This window comes from Dermochelys coriacea, chromosome 10 (genome assembly GCF_009764565.3).
Source record: "Dermochelys coriacea isolate rDerCor1 chromosome 10, rDerCor1.pri.v4, whole genome shotgun sequence".
NCBI classification, from domain to species: domain Eukaryota; kingdom Metazoa; phylum Chordata; order Testudines; family Dermochelyidae; genus Dermochelys; species Dermochelys coriacea.
The window spans coordinates 46,943,159-46,959,963 of NC_050077.1; the positions used below are offsets into that span (position 1 = coordinate 46,943,159).

At 49.1% G+C, this 16,805-nt stretch overlaps 1 protein-coding gene across 2 annotated transcripts in view; it reads right to left on the reverse strand.

The window, feature by feature from the left end:
• Positions 1 to 16,805, reverse strand: part of SEMA7A (semaphorin 7A (John Milton Hagen blood group)) — a 74,294-nt gene that overhangs the window by 37,637 nt on the left and 19,852 nt on the right. The window contains exons 1-2 of one of the 2 annotated variants that reach the window (XM_038418060.2): positions 13,230 to 13,497; positions 12,910 to 13,056 (exon numbers count right to left, since the gene is read on the reverse strand). In XM_038418060.2, coding sequence (XP_038273988.1) covers positions 12,910 to 13,021 — 112 coding nt within the window. In that variant the 5' untranslated portion in view covers positions 13,022 to 13,056; positions 13,230 to 13,497. Of the gene's footprint in view, positions 1 to 12,909; positions 13,060 to 13,229; positions 13,498 to 16,805 lie in introns of those variants that run through there. The other variant, XM_043494267.1, reaches the window with a different exon arrangement.

Below are 16,805 nucleotides of genomic sequence, written 5' to 3' on the forward strand. Positions count from 1 at the left end.
AACTCTCCCTATCCCAGAGCTGCAGCTCAAGCAGTTTCCTGCTCCCAGCCATGGCACGGACCCGACAGGACTCTTGGATTTATCCTTCCTGCTCTCCACTGCTCAGATGCTTTGCCGCTGCCAGTTAGTTATCATGAGACCCTTCCCGGAAATCATAACAATGGCATCTGTGTTTATCTTCCCTGTCTGGGAGTCTAAATATAAAGACCTGGTGACTAGATGTAGGGATGTTTATTTCTGCCAACTTCCGTCTGCAGTTTTTAAAAGCTGTGCGTCAGCCCCTCCACATCCTCCCAGAAGAGCATGGAGCCCGAAGGGAGAGGGTGCGCTTTTGCCCGAGGGAGTCAGTGAAGCTTGTGGCACGTGAACAGCATTGGCTAATCAGTGTCTGAGACATAACAACGTGCTGCCAATATTGTAACTGGAGGCTCCCATAGGAGCATTTCTCAGAAGCGTCCCAGGGCGGGTGTGCGGCAGGGATGAGGATACATCTCTGAGTCCCGAGGAGAAGCCCTCCTTAGCGGGGTTGGTTAATGATACCTAGAGAGAGTGGAACCCCAGCAGAGGTGGAGGGGATCCAGCTCAGCCCCTCCTTCAGCCTGGTAATGGCATTTTAACTCAGGGCCACTCTATGGAATCAGGGACCTTGCCATGGCAAATCAGTCATCTGAATTTAGAAAAGATGTGGACACATTGGAGAGAGTGCAGACGAGAGCCACAGAAAGGATCAAGGGTTTAGAAAACCTGACCTAGGAGGGAAAAGTTTAAAAAGCAGAGCATGTTTAATCTTGGGAAAGAGATTGGGGGGAGACCTGATAATCTTCAGAAATGTTACAGGCTGCTATAAAAAGAGGACAGTGCTCGATTGTTCTCCATGTCCATTGAAGGTAGGACAAGGAGTAATGGGTTGAATCTGCAGCAAGATTTAGGTTAGATATTAGGAAACACTTTCTAACTCTAAGGGTGGTTAAGCTCTGGAACAGGCTTCCAAGGGAGATTGTGAAATCCCTGTCACTGGAGGTTTTTAAGAACAGTTTGGCCAATCTCCGGTCAAGGCTGGTCTAGGTTTACTTGGCCCTGCCTCAGTGCAGGGAGCTAGACTTGGTGACCTCTCCCAGCCCTACCTTTCAATCATGCTAGGATTTACATAGCGCTTTTCATCCCCAAAGCGCTTCATGGACTATGGCTGAAAGGTTCAAAGGTGCCCAAATCCCATAGGGTTTCAGGGAGATTTGGGGACCTAACTCAGAAGCCTTTGGCAAGCCCAGCCTGCATACACAACTGCTCTGAAACACAAACACTTCTAGGACAGAGGGCAGCAGCCAGAGACAGACTGTGAGAAAACCATTGCTCTAAACAGACACGCCAGGCACAAGGGAGATAAAAGGGGCTTCTCATGAGTATGCAGCATTTTACTGTCTGATCTACCCAATGATCCTTGCTCCTCCAAAAAGGGCTAGGGGAATTGTACCCATGCAGACCAGACAGGACCTCATTTGGAGCTTTGAAGGTCTCATGCCAGACTCCAGTAAACTGCCTGGAATGGAAGAGCTGAGAGGACCTTGGCCTCACCCAGATTTGAAGAGTTGGTGCTAAGGAGACTTATTTTTATCCTAGACCGTCAATTTCTGAACCTCTCTGCAGTGTGGACAGGGGAGCCAAAGTTCAGCCAGAGGTTGTGAGCAGGCTGCCAGGCACATTGCAGAGCAATAGCTCCCTGCGCTGAGGCAAGGCCAAATAAACCTAGACCAGCCCTGACAGGAGATTGGCCAACCTGTTCTTAAAAACCTCCAATGAGGGGGATTTCAAGGCCTCCCTTGGAAGCCTGTTCCAGAGCTTAACCATCCTTTGAGTTAGAAAGAAGGAATGTGGGGTCACATGCCCCCCCCAGATTGATCGGTCAATGGTGAGGCCGGGCCCCCTCCCTGACAAGCGAGCTGTGTGGGGCAGGGAGAGGCAGGAGGGGAGGAACAGCTGGGAGCTGCTCGGAGGTGCTGATGCTTTGCCGGAATGGAGGGCTGGGAGTGACTCGAACTGTTCTGGGATAGTGGCCCCCCCACTGTCAGCAGGCACTGGTCATCTGTGATTTAATCGCTAGGACACTGGGTTATAAGCTAAACAGACAAGACAGATGCCAGGGAGGTGACAGAGATAAAAGGTGTCCCTCGTTAGCATGCAGCATTTTACAGTCTCATCTACCTGCCCACATACCACCAACATCCCCTGAAAGCTCCCAAGTGAGCCTCTCTTTGCCTAACAGCTGCTCTCTTACACTTGGAACAAATGCCAGAGGGGATGCAGCTGGTCTCATTCAGTGTCACTGCCTCTTTGCTGGAGGTAGAGGGTGAGGAGACAAGAGCAGAACACTTATTCCCACCTGTATCCCCACGGCACTCGCAGCACCTGGCATGGGCTGGATGCAGTAATGGGTTGCCAAAATCTTAACAACCAGTTCCCTATAAAAAGTTCTGATTTAAGGGATGTGCCCCAGTATGTATTTTTTGTATCAACAGGGTTACCATACGTCCGTATTTTCCCGGGAGGAATTTTTAAAAATTTCTCCCAGATAGCGATTTAAGAACCAAAAAGCCTGACCTATCTAGTTTAAAAAGATGAGCCTGAACTAGAAATGAGCTCCGTTTCACATGTGTGGGTCCCCGTCACTCCCTGGGGGTGTGCTAGGGTGACCAGATGTCCTGATTTTATAGGGACAGTCCCGATTTTGGGGTCTTTTTCTTATATAGGCTCCTATTACCCCCCACCCCCATCCTGATTTTTCACACTTGCTGTCTGGTCACCCTAGGGTGTGCACATGTGTGTGTCCTAGCTGCACCCTGCCCCCCCTCATTGAAGCAGGTGTGCAGGGTTACTGCCCTGGGAACTGCAGGGCACCAGTGTATGTAGGACCAGCTGCAGACAGGGGTGTGGGGTGGGGCCGGCTGCAGGCAGGGCCGGGGAAGCGGTGGGGGAGGCTGGAGACGGGGGTTGGCAGCGGGCAGGGGGTGCGGCGGGGGGGCTGGAGGCAAGGGCTGACTGCGGGCAGCAGGTGTGGCGGGGGGGCTGGAGGCAGGGCAGGGGGTGTGGGGGTGGCTGCAGGCAGGGGCTGGCTGCGGGGGGGGTCTGGAGGCAGGGGCTGACTGCGGGCAGCGGGTGTGGCGGGGGGGCTGGAGGCAGGGCAGGGGGTGTGGGGGTGGCTGCAGGCAGGGGCTGGCTGCGGGCAGGGGGTGCAGGGGTGGCTGGAGGCAGGGGTTGGCTGAGGGCAGGGTGGTGGGTGCTCATGGGGAGGGCGGCTCGGAGCAGCCCGAGCAGCAGGACGCAGCCCAGGCCCAGCAGAGCAGCCGGGGACCCACCAGTCAGCAGCGGGAGCCCGAGGGCCAGGGAAGCTGCAGCAGCAACAGGGCTCGTGCCCAGGGCCAGGTGGCAGCCCACATGGCTCCCACAGTGCAGCGCCCCGGCGGCCGGAGGAGGAATTACATCACTTCCCGGCCAGAGCCCATCAAAGCCTCAGTGCCACATGCAGGGAAGCGGGTTAACAATCGGTTCCAGTTAACAAAACTGCTTCAAAATTTAACAGCCGGTTCACCCGAACCAGTGCAAACCGGCTCCAGCTCACTACTGGCTGGGTGCTCTGTGCTGTTGGAGACCATAGCATTATCCCAACCTGAATTCCAGTGTCAGCCCCAGAGACCTAGTGGCAGCAGGGTGAGCCTCAATCCCTCTCGGTGTAGGTTTTTAAGGGAGTTATACGGTGGGGAGGATGGAATCTGGCTTGACAACCAGAGGACAAATGAGCTTTAAACAGCCCAGACTCCTGGGATGCAATTCTGCAATGCACCTCCAGGGGGTGCAGCACAGATACCCTAACCCAGCAGATGGGGCAGGAGAAAGGTTGCTTAAAGCAGGCTGCATTAATTCAGAGCCTGCCCCGGTCACTTCATGTGTCCGGGTGTGGTCACAGGAGGGAGAACACTTCCCCGGATCCATTTCCGGCTCAGACACGGACTCACAGCGTGACCTTGGGCAAGTCACTTCACCTCAGTTTCCCCATCTGCATCAAGATGAAAGGCCTAGAGTCCTCTGAAGGGCTGAGCACAGATAAATGCCTATCAAGCACTTGGAGAGCCTCAGACAAGACAGACCGTCGAGGGTACCAGCTGCATGAAGAATTACGCTAAGGCAGAATACATACATTTCAAGAGCTCAGCCCTTCTTTTTCTGAAGGACTCAAAGGCCATGGAGCCTTCCATCTCCAAGGTGGAGGCTCCTCTCCCACTCAGGTCTGTAGGATGTTGCTAACTGACTGCACTTAGATCATGAGCAGCTGAGTCTCAGTCTCCACCCCTGGTGGGACACAGGTCAACATTACAGAACCATCCCTCCCCCACCACTTATCCCCCTTGTGGACCTGGGTCTGAAAGGGCCCTGAGATCCTGTGCTCCCTTCTCACTACTGGTCAGCACCCAGGCACATGGATGGAGCAAAGGGAGATAAATGTGAGCTACTTTCTCCCCTGCACCTGATCTGGGGATAAAGGGAGCCTTTTGTGCCCCCCACCCCCACTGCTTTCCACCCAGCCTCTTGCACTTTACAAGGAAAAAAAGCAACAGGGAAATTTGGCATGAGGAAGCAGCTCAGTTAGGGGAAGAGACTGTCTGTTCTCCAAAAAGCCTGCAGATGACAAGGAACAGTTTGGAGAAGTTCATACCTCATGTAGAGGGACCCTCTGCTTGATTAGCAGCGAGCGCCACTCATGTCTTTATGGGCTCCCTGCATACCATTCTAGGTACTTCCCTGGCTCCCCATCACTGCAACAATGAGTTATTTCAGTACCTAACTCCCATTGAAATCAATGGGAGTTGGATACATAACTACCCTTGGGGATCTGGACCTGACTGCTTGATGGGCCCCATCCCTTCTCTAGGGCTAGAGAAGTGAATTCCCTGGAGTCTGAATTGCGTCTTTCATCCAAATTGCTCCACCAATGACCCACCCTCACCGCTGAGGCACAGGTAGTCACTAATTATCTATTTATATTCTTTCCTTCTCCGCCCGTGCCAAGTCATAGTGTAAACACTGTTGGATATAGTATTAGCTGAAATTTAAGCAAGAGATGTATGATGGTGATTTAATGTTGGTGATGCAAGCTGGCAAACCTTCATGACTTCCTATTCTCACACTGAGTCATTTAGTATTCCCTTCGGTTAAGGAAATGCTTACTGGGGATAATGATACAGATGTCCTCTGTAAAGTGCTTTGAGATCCACAGATGAAGAGTGCTAGATGAGAGCTAGGGATTATCATCATTTTTATTCCCACAATGCATAATTAGACTGTGGAACTCAATGCCACAGGAAGTCATTGAGACCAAGAACTTAACATTCCAAAAGGGACTGGAGTGATTTATATGGATAGCAAGAAAACCCAGAGCCATCGTAATTAATACTCCTTCCAAAATTGTCGTCCATAAACTTCAGGGCTTCAATCATTCCCTACACGTTAGAGATCAAAATGAGCCCTAATGTGGGGGCAGATTATCCACATCTGCTACTATGCGACTCTTACACCTTTCTCTGAAGCATCTGGTGCTGCCACTATCAGCAGTGGGATACTGAGCTCATGAACCATGGGTCTGATCCAGTCAGGAAATCTTTATGTGCCTACTGCTATTGGAGATTTTTCTGTCACTCAGGTGAGTGGGTGCTTTTGGAGCAGGAAGATCTGTATTCTAGTCCTGCTGAGCCACGAAGCCCCAAGGCCATAATATTGAGCAGAGGCCAGTCACCGAGGCCAAGGTACTAACAGGACTGACCTTGGGCTAGGTAGTATACGGAGTTGGGGCTAGTTGAACGTACGGGATGCATTTTGAAACGGACACTGATTTAGAAGTCCCGTATGCCAAGTAAAGCAGCCTGAACTTCATATAGGTTTGGAATAAATAAACAATTTGTTTTCTTCACATTCCTATAACAGGAGGGGACGAAAACCACTTGCTCTGTTTGGTTAAAAAATGTTTTTCACCAAGACCTAATTACGCCACTGTCACCCCCAAAGAAGATGACCATAGAGCAAATCTGCACCACTGGGAAAGGGGCTTTCTACTGGAAATGCTGATGCTGGTAATGTCATCCCAGGTGTCCCTTTTCTCCTGGGGGGAAACAGGGCTTTAGGCATGGGGAAACAAAGCTGTCTTCCGCAGTGAAAACGGGGCTCGTGTTGCTTTGATTCTTCTTGTGCTGTCTCGCTTTCTTTTCCGTGAATCAGCCCCAGTGAGAATGGAAAGGTTCCCCACAAACCCATGGCACCCACGGTTGGGGGGGGGGGGGCAGGCTAAGGGATTTCTGGGCAAGAAGAAAAGATCAGGATGACGTGGCACTGACCACACATTACACCCACAGGGACCATGTGCAAAGTGGCAGCGGCTGGATTGGCACAGCCCATCAGCTGCAGGGGGAGTGTTTGGTACCAGGCTCCCTTGCTCCTCATCCTCTCCCATGTGGCTGATCCACCTCCCTTCGGACAAAGAAGGGTGGACACAGCAGCCAAGGGCCAAAAAGGCAACTCCCTGCAGAAGCAGACGCTGGCACAGTACAGACATGGCTCTGGGCACCTACTCTTGACACACCAGTGCTGACCCACTCCTCTAGGGGTGGGGCACTCCCACACTTCAGCCCACCCACCTCCCAGAGTGCTTATGTGTGGTTGGTCATACACAGCTTTTGGGCCTCAGAGACACTGCTCCCGTCAGGCCCTGCTGCAGCCCTTGCAAAAAAGATCCGAGGACTGGTGGTGGAAGGCACCACAGCGGATAAGCAGGCTGGTTAATGAGAGGAAGGGGCTGTCAGATTCCATCTTCAGTGAGGACCCCAGGGGACTGATTCTCAACACAGGGGTCACCCCCGCCATGAATATGCTACCGTTATAAACTTCAAACACCTTCTTCTCATCAGCCTCACATCGAGCAGCATCCCATCGCATAACAAGCTGGGCTGAGACCGGGGAAGTCCCGCACTGGCTAAACAGCACTCAACACATAGAAGATGGACTGGAGCAAGGGATGGTAACAGGCGCTGTATTTGTAGACCTATCAGCAGTGTACAATACAGTCAGCCAGCAAAACCTGCATGCCAGAGCCTACGAAGTGACACCCGACTACCACATGGGGTGGCTCATCCGATCTCTCCTGGAGAAGAGACTGTTTCACGTAGAACTGTGCAAGAAACGGATCCGCTGCAGACAAGGGAACGGCCTCCCACAGGGCAGTGTGCTAGCACCACTCCTCTTCAACCTATATGCCAATGACCAGCCCATGCAGATCAATACGAGGAGCTTCACACATGCGGATGATCTATGCAGCAGGTCCTAGGAGAAGGACTTTGCTACTGTCAAGGACAGACTCACACATGCCCGGAGCAACCTCTCCGCTTATTACAGTTAGAACCAGCTTTGCACCAACCTGACCAAGACACATGGTGGCCTTTCACCTACGCCATCGAGAAGCCAAGCGGAAATTAACCGCCACCTAGGATGGAATCCAACAGCGCCAGAACCTGGGGGGGCAGGGGCCCATACCCCCCACTTTTTAACATGGGCAGAGTTTGGGAGGAGGGGTCAGCATTGCCCCTCCCCCCCAAACTGCAAGCCTTGGGCTGGTACAGAGCAGCACCAGAAGGGAGTGCTGCTTCGTAGCCGGGGAGCTGATCTCAGTGCTGCTCCACACCTGCCCAAGGCTTGTGGTTGGGGGGCCAAATGCCCCCAAACTATGCCCAGGTTAAAAAGGGGGGGGACATAGGGGTCATAAACAAGTGTCAGCAGGCACACCCACCCTGCACTGATTGCTAACTTGGAGTTGGGGGGTCCTGGCTAGATGGGGGTAGGGTCCCAGTGCAGTACCAGCTGTCATGCTCCTGTACTAGCTATGGACTGCCCATGGAGCTTCCTTCCGAGTGAGATACACACCAGATGGGCTTGTCCCATCCTTCATTGCCCTGCCAGGTATGGCTGAGGTGAGCTTTCGTAAGGGGTATTTTACACATCGTGCCACCTAGTAGTGGAACAATATCACACAGCTTGACCTTCCATTAAACCAGTATGGAAAAGCCATACTACTGCTGCAGTAGTGTAGCATATTGGGCCAGCTCTGTTTTTCCTCTTGATCTCTTACTTTGCAGCCCTACCATGCTGTAAAGCAATGTCTGATCTGACAAGCCAGGGCTCAGCATGGGATGATTCAAATGTACCTTTTCCAAAGCATAGCCCAGCGGGCCAGCATTTAATTCCAACTGTGCAAGCAAAGAAAGAACACAAGTTACCCGCCTGAAGACACTTCCTTCTGCATTGGCAAAGGGAGGAGTGCCTGAGTTCTCTGCTACTCTGAGTACTGAGGGGCTATTTTGCAAAGCTACAGAACTCCCCAGCTTCATTTCTTTTCCTCTGCACTAGAGGAAGTTAAATGCACTAGAATAGACCCATGGGCCACTATCTAGCTTCTGCTCAGACAATGCCTAATGCCAGATGCTTTGGAGGAGGGTGTAAAATCCTTGCAATTAGAAAGGAGTCCAAGCTTTGACATTTGGAACAGATTCTGGACTCATTCCCCCTTGAGACCACAACTGAGAATGAGGAAACACCCAATTAGGTCCCCAATATCCATGTTTGCAAACAGACATGACCTAGCTACATGTACACTGCTCCTATGTCAGAATCCGGTGGCTAATCTGCACTAGAGACAGCCAAGCCCTCTAGATGGTTCCTATGCTATTTGAAGGGATATCACCCAATTCCTACACTATAGATCCCATCACTCTTTACAACATGTCTTATTGGGTAAGACTATCCCATGGTAGAGGGAATTGCTTCCCCACCTCAGCTGGTGAGCAGCTCATGCCCTGAAACTGTGGTGTATTGAGGACTGTGTTGGAATGGCAAGCTATTGCTTAAGAGTGGTGGAGGAAACAGGGGGTAGGAGGTCTGGCCAGTCTTGCAGGCTAAGGGACTCTGTCTGAAAGTGATCAGAGTCAGTATTGGAAAAAGGCCATCTTAAAGAAAGGCAAGATAAATGCTTCTGAGCCACCCAGAGCTTTGCTTCGGGTCTGGCAAAGGCACTCCCAGCATCACAGCAAAATGCAAGGGGTCAGCGATAGATCTGCCCCCAGCCATGAGCCAGGAAACCGGGCATGAAAGCTTTTGCTCTGCTCTCGGCTCTCCCTGCCTTGCCGAGAAACTGTCGGACTCTGAGGCCAGCACAGAGCTGAAGAGACCCAGGCTGCCGCTCCAGCCTCAACTCTGACCTCAGCAGAGAGTGCATGGGGGATACCCCAGCACCACTCTAGAATGGCTACTTGCTGATGCTTCAAAGAGAAGCTGTCACAATGACTAGACTCCCAAAGCCACTAGGACCCCCAGTCAAACAGCATTATATTCACTGCACAAGAGCTCCAATTCCTTCCTTGCTAAGGGGTTTCACCAGCCTGTGCTCCAGGGGAGAATGCGAGCTGAGCACATATAGCTCCTGTGCACTGCACTCCTCCCCTCCCCAATCCCTGGAGCAGATGCGTGGCAAGTGCAGAGATCCCAGGCACTTTGCATTGGATTAATAGGCCTTTGCACCTACCTAGTGCTGCCATCACAGAGCCTGGCAGCTCTGCCAGCAAGAACAGCTAGGATTGTAGGGCTGTCACACAAGCCCTGGTTAGAGGGCTGGAAGGGGCTTCATCATACTAACCAGGAATGAATTTTAATGGGCTTGAGGGAGCCGAGGGGTCAGATTTGTGGGGAGGGGAGGTCCATATTAAGACTGACAGAGTCCCTTTAATAAGGTGAGGAATCAGCGTATTAGGGACTTGCTAAATGATCCCTCCAGACGGTGTGTCACCAGCCCTTGTAGCCAGCAGGGTCACTTTAGAAGCCCAGATCCTCAGGTGGTGGAGTCCATAGAGTGACTGATTTGCAACAGCGGAAGCGTTTCTCATTCAAGAGCTGTCCCCATTGCCATGCCAGCCCCAGCTGGAGGAGGTTAGAGCCGTCAATGATGTGATATACATAGAGAATTGCAGGACCCCAGAGCACTTCACCATAAAGCAACAGCAGCTGCAATGGAAGTGCTGGCTTCCTGGCCATGTGCCTCCATCGCTACTAGGAGGGGCCAAGCTCTTGGAACGAATGCAGCCAGGATCCCAGTTCTCTGCTGGTGTTATCAGTGCAGCTCCAGCCAGTTACAGCAGCAGAGAACGTGTTCCTGGCTCTCTGGCCCCTCCAGGTGAAAAAAAAGCGTGTGGACACTGTGGCTCCTGCAGACACATGCATTAGCCACCTGAGCTCAAGCCTTGGGTGTCTGGTGGGCTTGAGTGGCTAGCACAAGTCTGCTCATGCTGGGAACCTCACCTGCACTTGCAGTGCATCTGATGAAGTGAGCTGTAGCTCACTAAAGCTTATGCTCTAATAAATTTGTTAGTCTCTAAGGTGCCATAAGTACTCCTTTTCTTTCTGCAGTGTAGAGACACCCAAAAAATTCTTGGTCATGTTTGTTGCATCCCAGTTGTGGCTGTGAGTTTGGGAATGCTGATCTGAGCAAGGTCTGAAGCATGCCAGGCACTTCCTGGACACAAGATAAGACAGATCCTGCCCCAAACAACTCATCATTGAAGTGTCTGGAATGCAAATGGGGAGAGGGGGTGGGGGGAGTTCAACACAAAAATAACTTCCCAGCCTCCTTTCCCACAGGCCAGACAGCCAAGAGAAGTAACAGCTTTGGGTCACTATCCACCTGGGCTGGATTTGAACTCCTGACCAAAGGTGCCAGACTCTCTAGCCAATATTCTCTCTCTCGGCTATCCAATCTGCATCCCAGCACTACTTGGGTAAGAAAGATGTGGGTGACAGGGAGCCAGACTTACACAGCTAACAGTGGATTTCTTAAATTAGACCTTGTCACTGGATCCCCAGCTGTTCAGAGAAATCCTGGTCAGGATCCAATAAAGCAGTGGTGGGTAAACTCCATGAATGCTCACAAAATTGAGGTTGGGGTGTGGGAGGGGGTGCAGGCTCTGAAGTGGGGCTGGGGATGAGGAGTTTGGGATGTAGGTGGGTGCTCCTGGCTGGGTTTGAGGGGTTTGGAGAGCGGGAGGGGGAATAGGGCTGGGGCATGAGGAGAGGCTCAGAGGTGCAGGCTCCAAGTGGTGCTTACCTCAAGCGGCTCCCAGAAACAGTGGCATGTCCCTCCTGCGGCTCTTATGCCGGAAGAGGCCCCAGACCCTGCTAGCACTGGAGCAGGGCCATGCGAGCTGCTTCCTGGAGCTGCATGGTGCGGCCCCAGCCAGAGCAGGGCCGAGCCACGTAGTCCAGCTCGCAGGCCAGCGTAAAACAGCCCGTGGGTGGGAGTTTGCCCACCCCTGCAATAAAGCAATAGGGACACGCCCTGTCTAAGCCCTGCATCAGAAGCCATCCCAAAGCATATATTTGCCATAAAGTTTCCTACCACTAATTATCAAACATGCTCCTTGGTGACAGCGTCTCCCTCCATCACGTGCCGGGAAGCCTAGCTTGGGGCACATGTACATTACAAAGGCTCCGAGAGAGTAAATAATTGCATAACAAGCAGCAGGGGAACACTGCCAAAGAGAAACAGGTGCCATAGACACCTGGTTGCTTCGGACACGCTCCTTTGGAAAGGGGTGTTTCCCCCTCATGTTTAGCCAAGAGGCTGGTGATCTGACATTTTTTCCTAAGGGGAAGGTTCAATGGAAATTATCTTCCCCTCCCCAAACTCACTCATTTCCCAGCCAGGGATTCTATGTCCCCATCTCCTCCTTGTACCATTTGTCTGCATTATTTGACAAAGAGGTAATAATGACATCTTTCCCCTGGATCGCCTTAGTCTGACTCCCTCCCTCACGTGTGCTGTGAATATTAGTCAGAGGCCTTAATATTCCCCATGCTCACCAAATGCTCCTGAACAGCTGCTTCTGAGCTGCACTAATCAGAAACTGCACATGATTGAAGAACAGAGCATTCATAATAAGCTAGGCTATAGCTGGGTGCAAACATGCCCTCAATGAAGAGGCTCCAGGAGACTATACAGAGAAGCTGTTGGTCACCGACTGACAAGAAATTTCCAGCACAGTTGTCTGCTCGGTTCAGACAAATAGCGTATAAATCAGGGACACTGCAGTGCCTTCTGTTAATGCCTTCGTACATGGCGTTAATCAAGGAGTTTGCAGGGGAGGAGAGAAACCATCTGTAAAAGCTATTTTGTTCTATACATTTAGATGTGCTCCACAAACACACTGTATACGCTTTCTCACCTGTAACCTCACCTCACTTCTAATAGCTGTGCCCCGTCAGTTTCTGCTCAAGGAGCATGCAGTACTAAATGTTCAGCGTAGAGCCAAACTGGCACAGAGACAACAGGCTAAGTAACTCTAATGAATAGGAAGATAAATATTTTACAAGACAAGCGTCCGGCATTTCAGCTTCTCAGTATCTGTCATTCCAGAGAGAGCTGTTATAGTCTCTCTCCAGGAACTGGGCATATCAGCAGCCTTAATTTGTGCAGTTTGGAAAGGAAATGAAAAAAATATATATATAAAAAGGTCTCCAAGAAAGAGAAGGCTCAGCTGTAAAAATTAAGAAACTGATCAAGGAGGAAAAAGACCTTAACACATGAGAAAAAAAGGTGCCAGCTAATATCTTTTCATGTACAACAGCATCAATCTTCCTTGAAGAGGCAAATATGAACCAAGACTAATCCCAAAGTGACTTTATACAGAGAGAAGATATAGATTGTTACACCAACAGGGCTATTCTCAGCATGTCTCTTGTAAATGGTCCATATTGTTTATACATGTCAAGGTTGCCAGCTCTGCCTGTCAGGGAGCACAAGGATCTGTCAGGCAGTTGCTCTCTGGGACTTACCTTTTGGAGCTGTAATAATTCTAGGATTCACCCTTGAGTGCCCAGCTGTCAGGAGAAACAGGTGGCTGGTCCATAGGGCGACAAGATAGGCAGCATGTGAGTTCAGACCCATTTCCACAGCTCTCCAAAGAGCTCAGCACTGTACTTCTGCAAGAAGAGTAGAGCATAACGCTTAACAGGCAAACCTTTTAAAGTGGGTGTGACTAGATTACTAACTCTCCTACTTGCACTCTGATTGGCTAAAGACTACGGGGAGGCAATGGGGGGAAAAACAGTTACCCCAGCTAGGTATAAGAGTTTATCAAAGCTTGGAAATTTACCAAATCAGCTACTGTGGAATAAAAGTCCACATGAGGAGTTATGGCAGGATTTCTGGTCTGGAATTATTGTAGAATAAGAATTCTAGACTAGCTATTTCACTTCATTTCCACGGGAAGATAAGCCCTAACTCACCATCCAAACCCTTTATGAAGGGAGGCTGGGGGGAGTATGATATCATCACTGCCTGAATCCAGAACACCTGCTCCTTGTAGATGAAAGAGGGAGCAGCGATTGCCCCACAGATCCAATGGCCAATCCCCTCCAGCTCCATACAGCTCTTCTTGGGGAGCTTGGCACTTTGCAAGCTGGAAGTGCCAGGGAGGGGTCACTTTGTGCCTGTGTTGCATCCGATGAAGTGAGCTGTAGCTCACAAAAGCTTATGCTCAAATAAATTGGTTAGTCTCTAAGGTGCCACAAGTACTCCTCTTTTTTGCGAATACAGACCAACACGGCTGCTACTCTGAAACCTATTTTTGTGCCTGTGGAGACAGATGGGACAAATCCTCATGGTTAGAGAGATACTGCAGCCCCCTGCTTACTTCTGTAGCATTGCAACCCCAAGCATTCAAGAATCATGAGTACTGGCCCCTCAAATCATGAGATTGCTTAAAAATCATGAGCTTCTAAATAGAATACATTGGGGGTGATTTTTTCCCCCCTTGGCTTTCTAGTCTTTGAGGGCCACCTTTACAAGTTTTCTTCTGCCACCATAAGGGACAGAAACTTACTTTAAAAAAAAAAAAAGAAAGAAAGCTGAGATTCTGGTGTATTCCCTTAACTCTGGTGTTTAGGGCTTTTAACTCCAACTATCGCCAGGCTCACGGTAAGAATCACAAAAGTTGGCACTGGTCTGCCAGATGAGAGACAGCATAGCCTGGGGGTAGAGCACTAGTCTAGTACTCAGAAATGGACTGTATTCCTGGCTCTGCCACTGGCCTGCTGGGTGACCTTGGGCAAGTCACTTTGCCTCTCTGTGGCTCAGTTTCCCTGTCTGTAAAACAGGCCTAGACTTGAGCCAACTGGCAGTCTAGGTACTTACCTAATCCATGAAACCAATGGACTATAGCTCTACTTAACCTTGACATTGGAAAAAAAAAAAAAAGAGGGGACATCATGAAAATCCATCCTGTACTTCCAATTTGATACATCTTTCTTCCTATAATGTTGTGCTGTGTTGCTGTTCATTTATAAACAGCTATTATGTTCCACCCCAGAAGTGGTGGCATTTTTGTACTGGGTTCATTGATCCCTCTGCATATTGGGCCCAAATTTAATTTACTGCTCTGGCAGTGTGAGCCTTAATGTGAGTGTAAATGTAATTCAGGCCCACTTTAAGGCCCCTTTACATTGTTAAGGTGGGTGAAAGTGCATGAAAGTCAGGTCCATCATTTATAAATCAGCAGCATAGCATATATAAATGTCACTCCCTTTCTAGGCCCAGCAGCTGTTGATAATGTGAGACTAAAATTTTTTTGAACCTAAAATTTGGTCTGTACACACAAAAGATACATACAGCTTTCAAGGGTATAATGCATTTTTATTTCCTTTATAGTTTATGTCCTGAAGTATCTTAGCTCTGGTTTTGTGCTGTGTGTGTTTATACAATTAGTATATTATTTTTACAACATTGCAAAAGTCAGGACTATCTGAAAGTGATTAGCTTTGTATAAATTCTATTAATAAAAATATGAAGATATTGGTCAGCATTGTGATTTATTGGTGCAATGGGTAAATCATGGTAAATTCAATTAGCAGAGCAAAGCAATTTCTAAGAAAAATGGCATTTCATTTAAACTAATATTTTAAAAGGGAGATTGAGTTAGCAGTCCAGAAGATACCATTATGGTCCCCTGAACTACCAGTTAAGGTATTTATTTACATATGCTATCTAATTGGTTAACTTTGCACCAAACCTCAGCGTTCTGGATACATTTAACTCCAGCCACGACAATTTTTAGTCAATGATGAGCTAGGATTCTGTTTTATTTTTATTACAAACCGAATCTATCCTTTGCATTAGCTGCATCCATGCATTTGATATTCAAGCGTTTTTATCCTGGCATTAAGAACGTGGCTCTGGACCACAAAATTTAGCTCCAAATTCTCCCAAGGGGTCTTGTTTCAGGGCCTATTCAAACCAGTTGCACTTGGTAGAACAGGAAAAACCACTCTTCATTAAATCCATTTTAATCTGAGTTTATTCTGGAGCATAGGGAAGAACAACAATTGTTTTTATAAAACGCTTTATAAGTGACCCTCCAGCCAGTCACTGACAAAATGCTTCTGCCAGAGGGTTCCTTTTATTTCTACATGGCTGTTTTCATACATTTTCCTCTGTGATGGTTCTTGGGTGCAGTAGGTGGGAGTTCATTCCCTAACATTAGCAGCCTTTCAAGCACTCTCCACCAGCCCTGTCTTTGCCTTACAGGTAACAAGAGGCGCACCCCAGTCCCTGAGGCCCTCTGAATATTCCCCTCCGATAGCCAGTCTGACATGGACTACTCACAGAAATCCCAGATCCTCTGCCCCCAAAAAAGCAATGTACTCTGGTTTACCAATTTTACCTTAAATCACTGCTCCTATTTACACACAGCACTTGTAATAAACGAAAGATGTCTGATTTAGGTAGGAAATAGAAACAAGTGGTGGAAACAAGTGGTTGCTATACAAAACAATAAAAAAAAATCACGAACTAGGGCCTACACTTATTACTAGTTACCTTTCCATCTAATAAAGAAGGTTTTCCCCTAGGGAGACCAGATAGCAAGTGTGAATATCAGGACAGGTTTTTCCGTGGGCAGGTGGGGAGATTTGGGTAATAGTTGTGTATACAAGACAAAGCCCCTAATATCAGGTGGGTCCTGATAATATCAGGGCATCTGGTCACCCTATTTCCCCCCCACCCCCAAAGGTCAGTCTGTTGCAGAGCTGGCAATCAAAGGATGGCAAAGAAAACGCAATTCACGCAGCCAAAGGAAAATAACTTGTAAACACAAAGCAGAAGGGAAACAGACCAACCGTCGCAAGAAAAATGATCTTCACATGTTTTATAATTATATTTTATATCTGGGAGTAAAAATCCAAGCTTTATTGTTCAGATTTTAGGATTCATTAGAGCAGCGAGGCAGGGCAATTTGGTTGTGCTAGGGTTCCTTTAATTTACGGCAATAAAACATGCCAGGGGAGGGGGGAGATTTTAAGACACAAATGGACTCATTCCCCTCTATGCCTCTGAAAATCTGATTTGCACGATAATTTTGGAGAGGAGATGCCTATTCTGGGTAATAAATCCCTGATCAGTAATCTGGATCTCTGTATGCCATACAGGTGCCTTAACTTTGTTTTATATGCCTCACTCCTGTGAGATGTTTAAGCTCTGGCTTTAGGAGTGGAGGGCCCTGCTGAGTGATTCTGTTCCTGAACTGCATGCATATAGTCTAAGCAGAGAGTTGGGATGTTATCCTATACTCCTTATTCAGGCAAAATCCCCATTAGGTTAACAGGAGCTTTGGATGATTGGGTCTTTGATTATTTGTGACCACAGCCTGGGCTAGCGCAGCGTTCTGTCTTGTGGC